Below are 20,367 nucleotides of genomic sequence, written 5' to 3'. Positions count from 1 at the left end.
TGGAAGAAGCTCCTGGCTCCTGGCCTCAGATGGACCCAGCTGTGGCTGTTGTGGCCATTTGGGGAGTGAGAGGAGGCGGAGGAGGAGGAGGAGGAGGAGGAGGAGGAGGAGGAGGAGGAGATATAGCTCAGAGCAGCCCTCTTCCTGATAGATACATTTACTATGGAGATGTGAATTTCCTTGTACAAAAGGACAGCTTTTCAAAGCTACTACCATGTCTGCAGTTTCTCAGAATAATCAGCTCAAAATATGCCAAGGAAGGGTACTTTGGGGTGTCACGTTCTAGCCTCCTAGTCATATTTTGGGGTGTGTCCTGAGCCCCATCACCACCCCGGCCTGTTCTTCAGTCTTCAGTACTTACCAGAGCTACCGTGGGCCTGCACAGTGCAGAGTAAGAGCCAGCAGCCATGGACAATAGATGATTATCAATCAACTATTAAGTTACACCATAGGCAAACATTGCACAAATGATTGCACACCCCGAAAAGGATTAGCAAAGACAATTCTAGGTTCTTCCAGTCCAAGATCATCTTCCTTAAAAAACAAAAAACAAACAAACCGAACAAACGGTATTTGGCGAACAGTCTCAACAACAAAACGGAAGTTAATTAAGGGAGGAGTGAGGCCGGGTCCCTAGGCAGCGCGAAGATCATTGGCAGGGGCGCTGCGGTGAGAAGGGGCTGGCATCATCGAAGGGGCTAAGTGCGACCAGGCGGGCTGAGGTTAGAGCACACGTGGGGCACCGTGCCCACTTTGGAACTCGAGCTCTCCGGAGACTCCCTAAAACGCTTTTAGGGAGCGACGGCCATGTTCGGGTTTGCAGTCTGCCCGACCCACCAGGTGGATCTCCAGTGCCCGCCTCAACAGGACTTGACCTGCCAGGTTCGGCTCCGGGCTGAGGAAGAAGGGCAGCGTGGAGCGGGCCAGGTCGACCTCGGCGGGGGCAGCAGGCGGGGGCTGGGTCTCCGGTGCAGGGAGGCCGTGGCGGCTGCGCCAGGCGCCCCGGGGGACAAAGAGCCGGCGCGCTCACCCTCGGCGCCCGCCCGGCGGCTCCAGCGTCCGCGAAGCCACGCGGCCGAGCGGGAGCCAACCAGCTGCTGGGTGCGGCCGCCCCAGGGCCCCCGGCTGCCCTGCGTCGCTCAGGTGAGCCCGCGGCCACGAGCGGCTCGGAGACCGGCGCCCAGGGCTGGCCCCGCCGCGCGCGCGCTCGCCCGGAAGCCCCTGCGCGCGCCCCTCGGCGCCCCCGCGACCCCGGGCCCGCGGCCGCCATCTCCGTCCCGGCGGCTGCGGCGGACGGCGAGAGCGTCCCCGCCGGCTGAGGCGCGGGGCCCGCTCGCGGTGAGTTCCGGGCGCTTCTGGTCGGCCGCCGGCCCGAGGCCTGGAGGCGGCCGCGGGCTCGCGCGCACCGCGGGCGGAGGCGGAGGCGCGGCGGGGCACGGAGCCAGCCGCGGGCGGGCGGGCGCGGCGGCGTCCCCGGCCGGCCTGGCCCCGCGCTCAGCAGCCCCCGGCCTGACTGCGCGCTCCAGAGCGAATCCTTGTCGCTGCAGAGAGGCGAAGGGGCGAAGCGAATGGCCGTTCCCCGCGCCGCATACCAGCGGGCAGACCCCGGCTTCGTCCTCGGGCGCGACCCCCGTGGCTTTAGATGTTAGCCCCCGACCTGTGCCAGACTGGCCACCGCTGCACCCTCGCCGGCGCCTGGCAGGGGCTTTGGCTCGACTCTGGTTTGCTCGGTGGAGCCCCTCCCTCGCGGTGAACCGAGAGGCGGTGCTCAGTTTTTAGCGCTTACGAAGCGCACTGTACCCTCTGGTGCTTTGTGCGTGATGGGGTGTTTGGAAGGAATGCCCTAAAAGGTGCGCGGGGTGCGTCGCGACGTGGCCCGCACTAAAGGTTGTTTTCGTTTTTGTTCCTCCAGTAAGTCGCCCTGGAGACTGCCCAGCTCCGCGAGCTCCCAGACCGACTTTGCCGGGGCCCAGGTACACACCTGTTGACGTAGTGACTTAGGGACGGCCTCACCTGGAGCTTTTGCTGAAAAGGAGCCTTTACCCCAAATTTTACACCAAAGCCTTTCCTCCTTGGGGGCTGCTCTGTCCTGTTCTTTATCCCTTTACAAGGAGGGCCCTGTTGCTGTGCTGGAGAACCCCACTCTGAGCTTGAAATCTATGCAACATTTCTTCATAATCTGCATTTTCCATGAATTTTTTTTAAGATCCTGTGTAGGTACCACATTTTACTTATCCATTCGTATGTTGATGGACACTGAGTTGTTTCTACCTTTTGGTTGTTGGAAAAGCACTGCAAAGATCGTTCATCACAATATCTGAGTGCCTGCTTCCGTACTTTCAGGATTATACTTAGGAATGGATTGTTAGATGAGGTGGTAATTCTGTGTTTAGGCTTTTGAGGAACCACCATACCATTGTCCATGGCAGCTCTTTCCACCGGCTGTGTACAATGTTTCCAGTTTCTCCTTCTCCATATCTTCACCAGCCCTTGGTCCTTTTTTTTTTTTTTTTTTTAATAAGGATCCTGGGATTTTGTGAAATTGAATCCCATTGTGGCTTTGATTTGCTTTTCTCTCCTGATTAGTGTTTTAGGGTCTTTTCATATGCTTATTGACTATTTTATGTACTCCTTGGAGCAATGTCTATTCAGTTCCTTTTATTTATTTACTAGAGACGCAGAAAGAGAAGGATCCCATCTGCTGGTTTACTCCCCAGAAGACTGTGGGGGTTGGCGCTGTGGCGTAGCGGGTAAAGCTGCCGCCTGTAGCGCTGCCATCCTGTATGGGCGCCGGTTCAAGACCTGGCTGCTCCACTTCTGATCCAGCTCTCTGCTACGGCCTGGGAAAGCAGTAGAAGATGGCCCAAGTGCCTGGGCTCCCACACCCACCCTGGAAGAAGCTCCTGGTTCCTGGCTTCGGATTGGCTGAGCTCCAGCCATTATGGCCATTTGGGGAGTGAACCAGTGGATGGAAGACCTCTCTCTCTCTCTCTTCCTGCCTTTTCCACTCTAACTCTACCTTTCAAATAAATAAGTAAATTTTTTTCTTTAAAAAAAAAAAAAAAGCCCCTAAGAGTCAGGGCTGAGGCCAGAAGTAAAAACAATGCACTCTGGTATGGAACACTGGCATCTTAACCACTAGATTAAATACCATTTCCTGTCATTGGTTTTTAAATTGAGTTGTCTTTTTGTTGTTGAATTGTAGGAGTTCTCTATATATATTCTTGTTTTTTTTTTTTCTTTTGGACAGGCAGAGTGGATAGTGAAAGAGAGAGAGAGAAAGGTCTTCCTTTTTGCCGTTGGTTCACCCTCCAATGGCTGCTGCGGCCGGCTCATTGCGCTGATCCGAAGCCAGGAGCCAGGCGCTTCTCCTGGTCTCCCATGCGGGTGCAGGGCCCAAGCACTTGGGCCATCCTCCACTGCCTTCCCGGGCCATAGCAGAGAGCTGGCCTGGAAGAGGGGCAACCAGGATAGAATCTGGCGCCCCGACCGGGACTAGAACCTGGTGTGCCGACGCTGCAAGGCGGAGGATTAGCCTGTTAAGCCACGGCGCCAGCCTATATATTCTTGATTTGATACTTTTGTCAGATATATGATTTACAAAGATTTTCTCTTCTTATTTTCATTTTCTTGGTAATTATTTTTTCATACATGAAGGAACTTTTTGATGAGGTCCAATTCATTATTTTTTCTTTTGTTGTTGTGCTTTTAGTACCATGTGTAAGACTCCATCACCAAACTCAAGGTTGTAAAGATTTACCCTTGTTTTCCTCCAAGAGCTTTGTGGCTTTAGGTCTTACATGTAGATTGTTGATCCGTTTTGAGATAACTTCTGTATGTACTGTGACGGAGAGGTTCATTCTTTTGCACATGGAAATCCAGTTCCCATCCCGTCTGCTGAAGAACGGTGCGTTCCTCACTGAAGAGACTTGGCACCCTGTTCAAAAATCATTTGGTCATAGATGTATGCATTGATTTCTGAACTCTCGATTCTGTCCCATTGGTCTGTATTTCTGTCTTGATACCAGCACCACACTGTTTTAATTATTGTATTTTTGTAGTAGCTTTAAGAATATTTTAAAGTTTGATTACTTGAGAGGCAGAGAGAGAGAGAGGGAGCATGAGTGAGCACTCCTATTCACTGGCCCACTCCCCAAGTGCCTGCTGTGGTCTTATGTTAGGGGCTGAAGCCAGGAAGTAAGAACATTTTTGTTTTTAAAGATTTGTCTATTTATTTATTATTTTTTAAAGGCAGAGTTACAGAGAGGCAGGGGTAAGGAAAGAGAGAGGGAGGTCTTCCATCTGCTGGTTCACTCCCCAGATGGCTACAATAGCTGGAGCTGGGCTGATCCAAAGCCAGGAGCCAGGAGCTTCTTCCAGGTCTCCCATGTGGGTGCAAGCACTTGGGCCATCTTCTACTGCTTTCTCAGGCCATAGCAGAGATCTGGATCAGAAGTGGAGCAGCTGGGATGCAAACCGGTGCCCATATGGGATGCCAGCACTGTAGGGGGTGGCTTTACCCACTATGCTGCAGCACCAAGAACTTAACACAAATCTACAACATGGTGGCAGAAACCCAGCTACTCGAGCCATTACTGCTGCATCCCAGGTTCTACGTTAGCAGGAAGTTGAAGGCAAGAGTGGAGCCGTGTATTGAACCCAAGCACTCATATCCGGGATGTGGGCATCTTAGCTACCAGGCCAAACATCCACCCCATAGCAAGTTTTGAAACTGGAAAGATCGCCCAGTTCTTATGTTGACTGAACACACTTGAAATGCAGGAATTCTTTAAGGACAGAAGCCTGTTCTTCAAGTTGCTGGCAGTACTTAGTGCAGTGTCTTTTGATAACAAGCTCAAAGAAATGTTGTTAAAATGAAAAAAAAAAAAATGAAAACTGGACATTTATCATAAGAAAACTTTTGTTGTGAAGGTACACCTCCTCTTGGGAAAATCGCAAACCATCCCAAACCATAGAGAATTTTCAAAAACAGGTATTGACTTTGGAGTGCTTTCAGGACACTTAGTGAGTGTTTAACCACTTGCTGAATGAATGGAGGCTGCTTGCGCAGGCTGGTGTTGCTGTGTGTAGACAGAGAAGCCTCCAGTTACCAAGGACCCAAGCTGTGTTTTTTTTTTTTTTTTTTTTTTTTTTTTGACAGGCAGAGTGGACAGTGAGAGAGAAAGACAGAGAGAAAGGTCTTCCTTTGTCATTGGTTCACCCTCCAATGGCCACTGCGGCCAGTGCACCGCACTGATCCGAAGGCAGGAGCCAGGTGCTTCTCCTGGTCTCCCATGGGATGCAGGGCCCAAGGACTTGGGCCATCCTCCACTGCCTTCCCGGGCCATAGCAGAGAGCTGGCCTGGAAGAGGGGCAACCGGGACAGAACCAGCGCCCTGACCAGGACTAGAACCCAGTGTGCCAGCACCGCAGGTGGAGGATTAGCCTATTGAGCCGCGGTGCCGGCCAGCTGGGTTTTTTATGTGAGCATTTTGTCTCTCTCTTTTAAAAGAGTATTTATTTATTTTGAAAGAATTACAGAGAGATCTTCCATCTGTTGGTTCACTCCCCAGATGGCTGCAACAGCCAGCACTGGGCCAGGCCGAAGCCAGGCGCTTCACCCAGGTCTCCCACATGAGTGGCAGGGGCCCATACTCTTGGGCCATATTCTGCTGATTTGAAAGGTAGAGTTACAGAAAGAGAGAGAGAGAGAGGAAGAGGGACAGAGATCTTCTGTCTCCTGGTTCACTCTCCCCAAATGGCTACAACAGCCCGGGCTGGACCAGGCCACCAAGCCAGGAGCTTCATCCTGGTCTCCCACATGGGTGCAGGTGGTGTCTTCTGCTGCCTTCCCAGGCAGATCAGCGGGGAGCTGGATTGGAAGTGGAGCAGCCGGGACTCGAACAGGCACCAGTATGGGATGCTGGTGTCACAAGCAGTGGCTATGCCACAACACTGACCCCAGTGGGGATTACTCTTTATGTTGGGGTCATGTGGAAAGTTGTCTTTACTCTGGGTGCATTACTGATGCCTTGGCCAGCCTTATAAGGCGATTGGATGGATGAGCAGAGGCCAGAACGGGCCGTGGGGATAGCATTTAGAGGCGTGTCTTGTTCATTTGGTTTCCCCATAATGAGCGAGAGAAGCCAGATGGGGTCATTTCTTTTGTTTTTTCTTTTTGTTTTCTTTTTCCAATGCTGAAAATTGTATGGCTGTCTCCTGTCTTGGTTATGACTGTTATAAGAGAGTGCTCACTTTCATCCTTGCATAGGAAGCACTTTTTTCAGTTAACCTCTGTCTTTGAAAACAGTACAAAATTTGAAGCATTGCAGTGTTTTATAAGCCAAATATGCTGTGGTTCCTAGGAATAATTGTATTTTACAATTATTTTTAATTATAAGATGTTTGGAGTCTTTTGCTTAAAATAATGAATAACATGGACAAGAAAAATTGAAATGCCACTGTGTTAAAGCAGTCTTTTTCTTATTTAATCTATTTAATCTTATTTAATCTATTGAAAAAGAGTAACAATTTTATATTGGTTTGTGAATGTGTATTTTAAGCAGAAACGTCAACTTTGACATATACAACTATAAGTGGAATTGGATTGCTTCAAACGTGCCAGATAATTACATCAGCACTTATTCTGACCATTTAGTATCAGTCAGATTTTCATCACTGTAACACAGTACCTGAGGAAGGCTAACTTTGTCAAAAAAAAAAAAAAATATTTTGGCTTACCATCCTGAAGGTTCACAGTCCTAGATCAGGTGGGCTCTACTGATTCAGCATCTGGTGATTGCCGTCACCAGTCTGTACAGGGCATCACATGATGATAGATAGATAGATAGATCTCTCCTTGTAGAGCCACCAGGATCCAATCAAGAAGGCTCTATCCTAATGACCTAATACAACTTTAGCCACTCTCTCAGAGGCCCCACATCTAATGCTGTAAGTGCATTAAGTTTCTACCCTCAGTACCATTAACTTAGGATTTGGGGGTTTAAACTCCTGCATGTGTTAGGAGTTCAGGGTCCAAATCATATTTAAGCCATAGCCTGTCCAATTCTCTTCTGACTATACACTGTAGATTGTTGAAGAATGAAAAATTGCCACTTTTTAGTTCACAAATAGTTGCTAAATATATGAATGAGCATTGATAGAGACATTTTTTGAAAATAGAATGTGATCTTGATTTGTAACTTCTTTTCCAATTTGTTGTCTTTTATACTTATATAGGAAAAGGTATTGTAATTAAGATGCTTCCATATTTTATCTCAATGCGATTTAGTAATATTTGAAGTTCTTTATGACAGAAAATGAGGCAATTCTTTCAGGTTTGAGTGCTACATTACTAAACTTTCTAGAGTCTTTAAAAGTTGAAGAGCAAAACTTGAATGAGACCCCTAAAAACCTTTGGATTTACAAACGATGCCTTATCAAAGTGTGTGTTGTGCTGTTTGGCTTATTCCATTGCTGTGAACTCTTTTTGCTTTTAGAGTTGCAGAATACCCTCCAGTTTCATAGGGAATATCCCAGAGCTTCTTAAGACTTGAAAATTTCATAAATTTCTGTGGTGCTAATCTAAAAAGGAGAGATTTATGTTAAGTACAAATTGTTACCTAGTTTTTATTCTGAAATTCTTAGCTTTTCTTTCCCCATTGTGTTGTTTTTATAGGTGCTAATGTCTTCTGTAACATTTTAACAATTTATGATTTCTGGCTGCTTCTAGCCAGAGATGGTTGTAAATCTCCCATTTTTTGTAAAAAAAAAAAAAAAGCTTTATTTTTATTTATTTGAAAGAGTTAGGTAGAGACAGAGAGAGAGAGAGAGAGAGAGAGAGAGGTCTTCCATCCGCTGGTTCACTCCCCAAATGGCTGCCTTGCCTGGAGCTCAGCCAATCCGAAGCCAGGAGCCAGGAGTTTCTTCTTGGTCTGCCATATGGATGGGGGGACCCAAGGGCTTGGGCCATCTTCCACTGCTTTCCCAGGCACATTAGCAGGGAGCTGGATCGGAAGTGGAGCAGCCCATATGGGATGCTGGGCACTGCAGGCAGGGGCTTTAGCTCGCTGTGTCACAGCACTGGCCCCCTATCTCCCGTTTTTAATTTGGAGAGAACTATTTACATTTATAGGGAAAATATACTTTTTAAAGATCTTGGGAGCAAAAAGTCATTGAATTTCTGATAGTTTGGCAAGGGTGCCACTGTTCACTATCAAATCTTCAGATGTGGAAGGTATCCTGTGCATGTGAACATGTGCGTGCTTCTGATTTTAGCAAAACTCAGCATTGCAGCTCAGCTACTGTTTAGTTCATTGCATGGTGCTGGGTGGCAGTTCTGGCTTGGACCCTGCTAATGACCTGAACAAGCAATAGGACTTTTGTGGCTATTTTTATTGACACTAGTAAATTAAATGAGTGTAAGTGAAAAATGAAGATTGCTCTTAGGGAGGGAACCAGCTTCCTGCAGTCCCTGGCTGCTCCCTGCAAACTTACCGTTTCTTTGAAGTTATCTAAAAATGAAATTAAAAATTGTATCTTAGCCTTCTAAAATTTAATATAAAGGTTGCGTTCTAAATTCATAGAACCCTGTAACATTAATCCTCCTGGAAGATGCACCATGTTCGTCTTGGAGTTTTGCGTATCCCCTGACCCTCTGCCTCACACCTTGGGGCGTCTCATGCTTCGCTCTGGGAAGCCTGGGACCCAGAGGACTCATTAGGCCTCCTGAAGCTCTGATCCGCAGCAATACTGGAAGTAAACTGGAGTCTATTCTCTCGTATTAAGAAAATAGAAAAATATAATTGGCTGATTGCATGATTTAACTTCTTTCTCTGAAAATTAAAGACTGCAATTCTGTTGTATGTAAAAGCTGTTTCATCAGAAATTGCATGCAATTTAAGAAATGGATTGCAAAGTTAGCAAAATCCTTCGTAGTAGATATCATCTCTGTTGCTCTCAACCTTTCTCTGCCGCAATTCTGCTTTTTTCCTTTCCTGGCTGCTAATTGGATTAAAGACTGTTCTGCCAGCCATGGCATCTGGAGATGACAGTCCTATCTTTGAAGATGATGAAAGGTAAATGTCTTGCATTGTGATAAAACTAGCCTTTGAAATTCTTAAGATTGTTATGATCGGTCAGCAGAGTTATTTATGCAGGCTACTCTATTAAGGACACATATTGTAAAACTGCAGAATGCTTGACTCTGTTTTATTATGATTTAGAGCAGGCACTCAATCCCTTGCCTGGGGTGCCAGTTACCTAGGTGGCACCTTTCCTGTAGAATCTTCCCGTGAGGGCTGCAGATCCCTGTCAGCACAAAGGTCTTGGGAACTAGTTCACAGTGACCTTAAGATGTGCTGACTTTTTATGTGACTTAGAGCATACAAGGTAGGGCAGCATAAACAAAACGGAAGAGAGAGTTAAAAGAGCAGGCTGTGGAGCCAGTGTCCCCAGTTTATATCCTGTCTCTTGCTTAGTGTCATTGTGACCTCAGGCAAGCCCTTGGTCTCTCTGAGCCTCTTCTGTAACATAGAGAGACTGATCATCCCCATCGTGAGTGTATGGAGAGCTCTTGGTCAGGACTGGGACTCAGTAGGCTCTTAGTAGCTGTGGTCATGATGACTGTAATACATGTTACTTCTTTCAAAGCTAAAGCTCCCTATCAGTATCACGGTGCTAATTATATATGTACTATATATAATACATCATTCACAGAGGACACATGTATTTCATGTAAAAATATTCATGTCAACAATATGTGATCTAGTTGTGCCATGATTTTTTCCCATTTAAGAGACAGACGAAAGAGCTCATTCTCATCTGTGGCTCACGTCCCAAATGCCTGCAGCAGCCGGGGCGGGGCCAGACCAAAGCTGGGAGCTGGGAACTCAGTCTAGATCTCCCTCGTGCCTGGCAGGGATCCGATCACTGCTGCCTCCCAGGGTCTGCATTAGCAGGAAGCTGGAGTCAGGAGGCAGAGATAGGCATCAAACCCAGGATTTCCAGTGCAGGACCCAAGTGTTAGCCAGCATCTTGCCCACCAGGCCAAACACCCGCCCTAGCCAAGAAATGTCTGACAACCCTGAATCCTTCATTTTCCAAAAGTAATTTTATAGTACTGCCAAGAGTTAATATTTTTCCCAGTACATTTTTTGTATTAGTTTTATCTCTGCAGTAGAACATTTATCCCATGACTGCTTTTTTTTTTCCTCAACTTTTTTCCCTCAGTCTTAATATAATAAGTTGGAACTCATTTTGTTAAAATTAATCCCTAACCATTAGTTTAAGTTTGGAATGTTTGGAAAGTTCTCTTTTTGGATTGATTGGCTATGAAAAAGAAAAAACTAAACTGGACACTGTTTTTTAAATGGGATGGGAGGGAGGGATGAGGGACAGAGTGGAGATTTTTTACTGATGTTTCCATGGGCTCTGTTGTAGCCTAGCCCAGAGGACTGTCCAGGATAAACTGATAGTCGTAATCCTATTAATCGTAAGGTGACTTTGTTTGGAATTATCCGACTATACATCCATACATAGTAGTTATCTCTGAAAGGCAAAGTGAATGACAGGGAGAAATAGTTACATGTGCTGTGAGTAGGATTTCTTAGATAATGCCACTTTAATATTTTATAGTTTTAGGGGTTATAAACATAGTCTCATCTTGGAAGGAATGTTTGTCCTGTTATTGGCTTTGGCCCATTATAATGGCTTTATTTTATTCCTTTAGTCCTCCTTCTAGCCTGGAAAAAATGACAGATCTTGTAGCTGTTTGGGATGTTGCTTTAAGTGATGGAATCCACAAGATTGAATTTGAACATGGCACCACATCAGGCAAACGAGTAGTGTATGTAGATGGGAAGGTAGGAAAAAATTTGCTACCTTGTGAAATATATGCAGAGAAGCTTGGTTTTGTTTTGTTTGTGGATTCAGGATTTTTTCTTAACAGTGGTTACCTTTATGTTTCTGGCCTGTATCATTTTGCTGTAAAAAGCAAACTAATAATAATTATAGAAGTCATAGAACGTAACACCTAATGTCTAAACTTAAAATGTCTTTCTTTATTAAAAATTATTTATTTATTTGTTAAGCAGACAGAAAAAGAGCTACCATTTGCTGGCTCACTTTGAATGCCCAGGGCAGGGCTGGGCTAGCCAAAGCTGGGAGCTGGGAACTTATTCCAGGTCTTCCACATGGGTGGCACCGAACCAGTCACCTGCTGCCTCCTGGGGACTACATGAGTAGGAAGCTGGAGTCAGCAGCTGGGGCTGCGAATCAAACCCAGCTACTCCAGCGCGGGATGTAAGCATCCTAACCAGAATCTTAACCGCTAGGCTGAACACCTGCCCGCAAATGCCTTTATTTCTTAAAACTCTGGCATCATGAGTTAATAAATGTACATCTTATAGTATTGCCATTTGATCACTTTAATTGCATTCTTTCTAAAATTAAACACTGCTTTTTCCTGTATTGTGTGTTTTACATATTTATATTCTGTTACCTAGGAAGAGATAAGAAAAGAATGGATGTTCAAATTAGTGGGCAAAGAAACCTTCTGTGTTGGAGCTGCAAAGACAAAAGCAACCATAAATATAGATGCTGTCAGTGGTTTTGCTTATGAGTATACTCTGGAAATTAATGGGAAAAGTCTCAAGAAGTATATGGAGAACAGATCAAAAACCACCCACACGTGGGTGCTACACTTGGATGGTGAGGACTGTAGAGTTGTTTTGGGTAAGTTAATGCTGTTCCTGTAGAACTGACTTTTCTCTTAAAGATTTTTTTTTTTTTACTTATTTGAAAGGCAGAGTTATAGAGAGAGGCAGAGAGAGGGAAAGAGGGCTCCATCCGCTGTTTCACTCCTCAAATGGCCACATCCCCCAGATGGCCACGATGGCCAGAGCTGGGCCTGAAGCCAGGAGTCAGGTGCTTATTCCGGGTCTTCCATGCAGGTGCAGGGGCCCAAGCACTTGGGCCATTTTCTGCTGCTTCCCCAGGCCACAGCAGAGAGCTGGATTATAAGTGGAACAGCTGGGACTTAAACCGGCTCCCATATGGGATGCTGGCACTGCAGGTGGTGGCTTTACCCACTATACCACAGTGCCGGCCCCCTTACTGACTTTTTATGATGGGTGTTTAATTGGTTTCTCTAACTATCCAGACTTTGATTGGAATTTTGACTAGGAAAGGGAATGTAAGTGCAGGTTTATTTCTGATGTGTACTGTGTGAATGAGGTGTTCATTTAATCCACAATATTTAGAGCCACGTTTTATAGTGATGATTTGAGGATTATAAACTGAAGTTCTATAGAAGTCCGATTGATATATACATTTGATACTACTAGTTGTGTTTGTACAGTGTGTCTTCAGTTGGAAATTTAAGGCTCCTCAGAGTAATTTCTCTCTAGGTAACAGGAGGCTTAGGACTGCATCTGATCAGAGTCATCCGAGTCAAGGTCTAAGTATCTGTTAGCATTTTACCCTCATTCTCTGCTGCGTGCAATTCTTTTCATTCTTGACATAGATATTCTCAGGGTCTGTGGCCTGGGTCCCTGGTGTGCTGGCTCTCCCTCACCCCGCTCCTCAGTCCCTCCCATTCTGCAACCCTGTGACTCCCGGGGCCCTCTTTGGTGGCTGGAATACCCCCGGGGTCATTTCCTAGGGACTTGCCTAGGACAGGAACACTGGGACCTCAGCCCCACATGGTACTTTTGTTGAGTGCAGAGTTTTCATTTCAAAATCATTTTCTTAGAACTTTTGAGAGCCCTGTTCCAGTGTCTGCTGGGCTTCATTTTTGTGAATGAGAGGTTTGATGCCAGTCTCAATCTCATTTTTTTTTCTTTCTGGAGCTTTTTGGAGCTCATCTCATGCGTTGTCTTTTCAGATTTCACAGTGCACTGGTTAGGAATGTAGTGACTCACTCTACAATAAAGTTTTAGAACCAACATACCTGATTACTTACTTAATGGAGATTTTAGTTTGACAGGATAAGAAATAGTGCCAACGCATTTGAACATATGGGGCTTTTACAGGTGATGAAACGAAGTCTTTAAGGTAATTTTAGGCACTCAATCAGCTACTTAGCCAATATCATCATACAGTTAAGTTTGTACAGATAAAATGCTTATCAGCATTTCTCAGTGAATTCTTTAAAAATACTATTTTTCATTGTTCCTGTTCAGTATGGAAAAAGAATGGGCTTATTTAAGGCCTTGTGGTAAAAGTCACTTGTATGCATTACATGACCAGCTTCATATTACAGTATTATTTAACTTCTTAAATTTTACATTGAGAAGTTGGAACAGAATGAGCAAAAACTTCTAATAGCAAAAGCATGATTTACTAAAGCTCTTTTCGGGGCCAGATATCGCACTAGGCACTGGGCAGAAATGGTCCCTAGCGCTTAAACAGCCTGAAAGAACAGTGGCGTCGTCTTCGCCGAGGGTGAGGAGTGGGGGTTCAGAGCGGAGGCGATTTCCTGGAGGGCACTGCAAGCAAGGGTTCGAGAACCCAGGGTCTGACCCCAGAGCTCTTGTCTGCTCTGTTTCACCACCCCACGAACGTGAGGTGCCTAAGGGACAGAGACAGAGTTTGTTGGCATCTGCAGTCACCACACCCTGAACACCAGGGGAGGAAAATAAAGTGGCAGAGGGAAAGCAACCACACCAGGGCTGCAGTGACGGGACACAGGCCCGGCTCCCGTGTGGGCGGCAGGAGCCAACTACTGCAGCCAGCACCATTGCCTCCCGGGGTCTGCACTGGCCGGAAGCTGGAACCGGGGGCCAGAGCTGGGTATGAAACCCAGGCACTCGGATCTGTGTGTGTGTGCGGGGGTGTCTTGATGGCACCTCTGTCTGTGCATGGTTCCTGCCTGTCATGCAGAAGGTTTTTTTTTTTTTTTTCCCAGTTGTGTGTAGTCAAGTCTGTTCCATTTTTCTTTTTGGCTTCCAGATTCACAGCTCTTGTGAGGCTTGACAGTAAGCTATCGGCGAAGACCTGAGCGCGTGCACAGGTCAGTAGGCTCGCTGAATAAGGTGCAGCGTCACCGCTGTTCTGCTTTGAGCACTGTGCACTCTCACACACACAGGGACAACTAGGTGTCCGTGCAGCCACAGCCCTCAGGCTGCCTGCGGGGTGACCCGCGCCCCTCTCTCCTGAGCCTGTAGGCCTTTCTTTCCTTCTAGCGCACTCAGAAGACTGTCTACCGTGTAAGTGAGGCTCCCATCTGAAGGGGTAGGGAGAACAGCATCCCCTGTCGGCCCTGGGACAGCCGGCTGGAGGCGAGGCCCTGACTGCTCCCGGGACCCGGCCCCTTTGCAGGTGTGCATCAAGGTGGTGCTCCTCGCTCTCCTTCATTAAATCCCCAAAGCTCCTCTGCTGGCTCCTTGGTGAGTGCAGTCCTCTCTCCTGTTGCTCCCCACTCACAGAGGGCGCTGGGTTTGCCCAGTGAGGTGGGCAGTGTGTCGAGGCAACTTTTGCTCCAGATCATGTGGTCCACCAGCTGTACCTGTTTTGTCCTTATGATCCACTAACATTTCCCCAAAGCAAAGCCATCATAAAAATGAACCGAGGGCAGACTTTGGGCGCCCACATCCATAGTGGAGCGCCTGGTTCAAGTCCTGGCTGCCCCGCTTCCCATCCAGCTCCCTGCCGACACACACCCTGGGAGGCAGCACACGATGGCTCACTACTTGGGTCCCTGACACCCACATCTGGGAGACAGATGAAGTTCTGGGCTCTTGGCTTCAGCGTGGCCCAGCCCTGAGTGTTGTAGGCATTTGGGGAATAAATCAGCAGATGAGAGATCTCTTTCTCTGTCTCTCTGCTTTTCAAATAAAATTAGAAGTAAAAAAAAAAAAAGTTACCAAGATGAATAGAGATTATCGTGCTATTTGGTAAGAAACTGGAGACTAAATCTTAAACCCGACATGCTGTCTGTCCTGCTCGAGCCCTGCGGCAGCCGTGGCTGGCGGTCCCTCTGTGCCATCGTCCTGGGTTCAGGCGGGAGTGGGGCTGTGTGTGGTCACCGACGCCGGAAGAGGCCGCTCCCACATTCACTTGTGTGCCTCCTCCTCTAAGTGGTTCGCTCTGTTATTATTTTTAACAAGACTTCAGCTTGATTGGCACCCTGGCTTTCTGTGTAATATTATTTTGTTTCATTTCAGTTGGTTCAGTCTGTGGACAAAGAATAAGCACAGTTCCTTTAAATTTGAGGGGTTTCCACGCCATGAACAACCGCTGAGTTTTGGAATACTGATAGGAATCCAACATGTCTAACTTCCTGGAATATTAAGCATGGAAAGTTACTCATAGAATTCTAACTTTCAAATTTTGTTACCTTTACAGAAAAAGACACTATGGATGTGTGGTGCAATGGTAAAAAAATGGAGACAGCAGTAAGTTGACCTTTTGATTACTCTCGGTGCGTGTGTCTAAGTTACCCTCGAAGTATTGCTGTGTTTCCTTGTTGTGGAGATTGTATGATTAACCAGGGCCTTCTTGGTCAGAACAAAGGAGAGTAAGTACTCCTGGCAGCAAATTCTGAAAACCTCTCTGAGACAGGGCCTGGGGCAGTGAGAGTCTGAGGGTGAGGAGCTGGCGCCAGCCTCACGCTCTGCCCTTTCCTCTCCTGGACCTGGCTGAATCCTAGAGAGTCCCCACGTTAAAATAAAAAAAAAAACAAAAAAAAAAACCCACCTTCCAAAGCTGACATCCTCCTCTGTTTATGCGTGGTGAGTGGTGCTTTATTCTGCTCCTTATCGAATGTGCAAGCATCGAAACCCTCTGGGGCCTCGCTACAGTGCGGTGCGCACAGCCCGCCCTGAGTGGAGGAAGGCATCGCACCCTACACCCAGTGCACGTGGTGCTTCCCTACAAGTGCCGCACCTAGGATTACCAGACACTCAGGCAGCCAGGGAAAGGCACAAAGCCCAGAAGACAAACAGAGCTTGGAGACCAGCAGTGCCAAGGCGGGGCGGAAGAGGCTGCACCTGCCATGCTGCCAAGCATGCTGAAATCCCATGCTCGCATTGCCGTGGCTGCGGATGGGATGAAAATACCAGTGACCGCCAAGAAGGACCAAGTACTAGCGGTGTGCACAGGGAGCGGGGGAAGCTGCGGGACCATCCTGGAAAGTGGCGAGTGTGGGTCTAGGAAATCTCGGGCCAAGCAGGCGTACCATCCCCGGGCCCCTCCCGCCAAGCAGGCTCCAGCCGCGCTCCCCCGGCTGGAGATGGTGGAAGCTGTCTTCTCTGGACATGTTTTAGCCTGCGACATGTCATCGTTGCTGCTGTTCTCTCTCATTGAACGTGGCCCTGATAGTGAGGAGAGGCGCTTGCAGGGAGCCATGCAGGGCATGGACTGTATTCCACAGGCCACCACATCTGCATGGTCCTGTGGCACTCTCTTCTGAGGGGGTTCCAAAGCCAGAACTGGAAACTTACCAAGATGAATGCTGCTTTTTCTTAAAAAAAATTATTTATTTATTTGAAAGAGAGAGTGCTTTCATCTGCTGGTTCACTCCCTAGATGGCTGCAATGGCCAGGGCTGGGCCAGGCCCAAAGCCAGGAGTTTCATCTGGGTCTTCCATGTTGGTAGCAAGGGACCAAACACTTGGACCATCTTCACTGCTTTCCCAGGCCATTAGCAGGGAGCTGGTTCAGAAGTGGAGCAGCCAGGACTCAAACTGGTGCCCATATTGGTTGCTGGCATCACAGGCAGCAGCTTTACCCACTATACCACAGCACCAGCCCCAAAGAGGAATTTTTTTTTTTTTTTTTGACAGGCAGAGTGGACAGTGAGAGAGAGAGAGACAGAGAGAAAGGTCTTCCTTCCGTTGGTTCACCCCCCAAATGGCCGCTACGGCCAGTGCTGTGCCAATCCGAAGGCAGGAGCCAGGTGCTTCTCCTGGTCTCCCATGTGGGTGCAGGGCCCAAGTACTTGGGCCATCCTCCACTGCCTTCCCGGGCCACAGCAGAGAGCTGGACTGGAAGAGGAGCAGCCGGGACAGAATCCGGCGCCCCGACTGGGACTAGAACCCAGGGTGCCGGCGCCGCAGGCAGAGGATTAGCCTATTGAGCCACGGTGCTGGCCAGGAATGGTTTTCTATTTCCTAAGCTTCCTACAAAGCTTGAAGGGAAATTACACCTAAATTCACTCAGTCAAAATTGATCCCTGGAGCCAGTGCCTTGGTGTGGCAGGCAAGGCTGCCACCTGCAGTGCCGGCATCCCATATGGGAGCCAGTTGGAGTCCCAGCTGCTCTGCTTCCGATCCAGCTCTCTGCTATGGCCTGGGAAAGCAGTAGAAGATGGCCCAAGTCCTTGGGCCCCTACACCCACATGGGAGACCTGGAAGAAGCTCCTGGCTCCTGGCATCAGATCAGCCCAGCTCTAGCCACTGAGACCATTTAGGGGAGTAAACCAGTGGATGGAAGACATCTCTCTCTCTCTGCCTCTCAAATCAATCAATAAATCTTTTAAAAAAACATGGATCCCCAGCGTTTGAGTCCTGTCTCAGTTACACCCGCGGACGGAGGCTTCTTGCAGGCAGAGAGGCTGGGGAGCCCACCAGCACTTTCCAGCCCTTTTCGAACAGCTTCAGGTACCGTTCACATGGCCAGGGCCTGCTGAGTGCCAGACACTGCACCTAGCAATTCTTCCTGGCCCTTCTTACCTCGCCTGGAATTCTCTAGGTGGAACTCACAGACCCTCACACCCTCACGGAATTCTGCAGAGCAAATGTGGTGAGACTATGAGTACAATAGTAAAGGAGTAGACAAGCTGGAAATGCTGTTGGCTCGCCATGTGTTTGTTCCTCAGTGACTGACAGCAAAGCACAAGTATTTGGGAAACAGCTCCACTGAACCTCCTTGCCTCTCCCTGTACCTGCAACCTGGTTCACAGGGTGGTTGGGCGGCTCCCTGCTGCTGTACACACCCACAACACACTGCCCTTGCTGCCTTGAGTTACGGCTTATTTTCTCCTTTTTCCTTTTCATCTCCAAGTATCATGAACCAAATGATGTATCTGACAATTCCCAAGCTGTGCCCAGGGATTGCCCTACTCCTGCCCTGCCCTACAAGGGCACGGAGCAGCCGGCACTCGGGGCTCACTGCCAGTGGAGCCGGTGCCCTGGCCGCTCTGCCGAGCTGGGAAAGCTGCCCTCCAGTGGCCTCGGTGCTGTGCTTAGTGCGATGCTGTTACCGGCAGGACCTAGTTGGATCTGCTGCAGCCGCCAGGAAGCGCGGAGCCACGGTGTAAGCCTGAGTGTGGTTACGGTGCTTTTTGGCATAGTTCGTTTTCATCCTCTAACCCCTTCCTTCCTGGTCTGTTCCACATGGCTCTTAGCTTTTTTACTCTAGAGCAGTGAGTTCAACAGAAATACTCACAGGACACGAGGGCACTTCACAAAGCTTGTGAAAAGTGGAATTAAAAGATGAGTTTACTTTGGTTAAAAAAAATCTGAAATTTGTGCACATGTTTTTCATAATACGTGTTTTCGTGAACTTTTTAAAGATCCCTTGTATGCATGGATTTCAACAAGTTTTGCCGTTTTCCGTGAACTTTTTGAAGTGCCACATAGCAACCACAGATGCCCTTCTGGGTGTCACATGCAGTTTTAGCTTTTCTCGTGGCCACATTATAAAATGATTAAGGTGAAGTTAACTTTACTTAAAGCATTGTCCCACAAATACTACCATTTTATATGTAAACAATGGTAAAAGCTCTTACTGAGTCGTTTTACATCCTTTGTTTCATACGGAGTCTTCCACCCTGTGTGTCCTATGGTAAGCCCCATCAGAGCGCGCGGGTTTCAGAGCGGTTGAGAACACTCCCGGCCGCACTGCCTGGGGCCTCCTGCAAGCTCCTAGACCACTCTGTCCCTCAGTGTCCTCGCCTGCCACGTGGGTTAGTGATGCTCTGTCAGCGTGACTGTGAGGAGGCAGTGGAATAAGGCAGAGCAGCTGTTCCTCGTGTACTTAAGTAACCAGCAAATGTCTACCATGCTTATCACTTGTTAAACCAGCGTGTGTTAGACACGCACAGCCAGCAGGTGTACTGTTCCCCCACGAAGCCTAAAATGGCTAAGGACTATAGGAGTTCTAAAAAGAAGCGTGGAGTTCATAACAGAAATGCAAGTGCGTCTAAAATAGCTATCATTTTGCAAAGCTTAGCAGCAACTGGCATGTTACTTCGTTATGGCGTGAATTTAGCTGGTGTGAATGCTGCAGGCAGAGGGGACTGCTCCGGAACACTGACTCCTCTTTCGTTGACCCAGGGAGAATTTGTGGACGATGGGACTGAGACACACTTCAGCTTCGGCAACCATGACTGTTACATAAAGGCGGTGAGCAGTGGGAAGCGGAAGGAAGGGATTATTCACACGCTCATCGTGGACAACAGAGAAATCCCTGAGACTCCCGAGTGACTTCACGTTCACGACTTTCAATCTGCAGAAGTAAAGATCAGGGCTTTTTAATGACTGGTAATGAAATGTGGTCAATAAGTACTTACTAGTACATTTAGTCTGCAGTGTTTATTTTTTAGTTACTTGAAACTGTAATGTTCCAAGGATCAGAAAAAAAGTATGTACAATCAAAATAATAATTTGTTTTATAAATAATGTAAACTCTTTTAAAGCCAAAAGGAAAAGAAGATATAGGCGAAAATCATCAATGTTTTATAGCGGTAGCTTTTACTATAATAAAAACTAAAAATAAGATTGTTGTTGCTTGATTTGTGGTTTCAAAATGCAGACAGGTGTCTCCCTAGCTTAAAGCAATTGGTGCCTAATGATACAACTAGTTTAACTGGAGAAAATAACTATTTTCTATCTAGAAAGTTATTAAGGAAACATCAAATAGTGTCACATAAGAATTCAGTTAAAGTGTGGGCTTCTGAAAATGTGGCTGCTTAATTGACATGGGATAAAAAAAGGGAGAAGGAGCAAACGTGCTCCCTGCGGGCTGTGTTGAGGGGCGCCCTCTGGCACAGCGGCGTGCCTCCGGGGCCACACCGGGCCCAACAGGCCCAAGATCACACAGCACTGTGCGTGTGTTTCCGGACTCTGCCCTGACAGTCTTTCCAGGCAGGACACAGTTCCGTAGTACAGCTTTGGCCTGGAGTATCTCACGCCCATTTTCACATGCCCATCTTCCGTGTTTTTGTCTTGCTTTATCCCGTGTGGTCGCCATTAGTGACGTGGCTATTTAGGTTAACCAAAGTTAAATACAGTTAAACATCAAGCTACAGAGCCGTGGTCAGCCCGGTGGTTAAGTGCCCACATTCCCTGTCAGAGCACCTGGATTGGATTCCTGGCGCCAGCTCCCTGCCAGTGCAGATCCTGGGAGGCAGCAGTGATGGCTCAGG

At 47.7% G+C, this 20,367-nt stretch overlaps 1 protein-coding gene across 5 annotated transcripts; it reads left to right on the top strand.

Moving 5' to 3' along the window:
* Positions 1–813: 813 nt before the first annotated feature.
* On the top strand, positions 814–19,681 carry FAIM (Fas apoptotic inhibitory molecule). Of its 5 annotated transcripts, none has more exons than XM_062214103.1 (6): positions 814–882; positions 1,913–1,973; positions 10,730–10,862; positions 11,505–11,733; positions 15,346–15,395; positions 19,277–19,681. In XM_062214103.1, exons 3-6 carry the CDS (start codon positions 10,752–10,754, stop codon positions 19,424–19,426), a joined length of 540 nt encoding a protein of 179 aa, XP_062070087.1. In that variant the 5' UTR covers positions 814–882; positions 1,913–1,973; positions 10,730–10,751; the 3' UTR covers positions 19,427–19,681. The 5 variants fall into 5 exon arrangements, with proteins under 5 accessions (XP_062070087.1, XP_062070097.1, XP_062070070.1 ...); XM_062214113.1 differs by lacking the exon at positions 814–882 and adding an exon at positions 1,059–1,143; XM_062214086.1 differs by lacking the exon at positions 814–882 and adding an exon at positions 1,273–1,338.
* Positions 19,682–20,367: the final 686 nt, after the last annotated feature.

The sequence above is a fragment of the Lepus europaeus genome, chromosome 2, assembly GCF_033115175.1.
Source record: "Lepus europaeus isolate LE1 chromosome 2, mLepTim1.pri, whole genome shotgun sequence".
In the NCBI taxonomy this organism is placed as follows: domain Eukaryota; kingdom Metazoa; phylum Chordata; class Mammalia; order Lagomorpha; family Leporidae; genus Lepus; species Lepus europaeus.
Note: the sequence above shows the minus strand (reverse complement) of the source record. Positions and strands in the feature narration are given on the sequence as shown.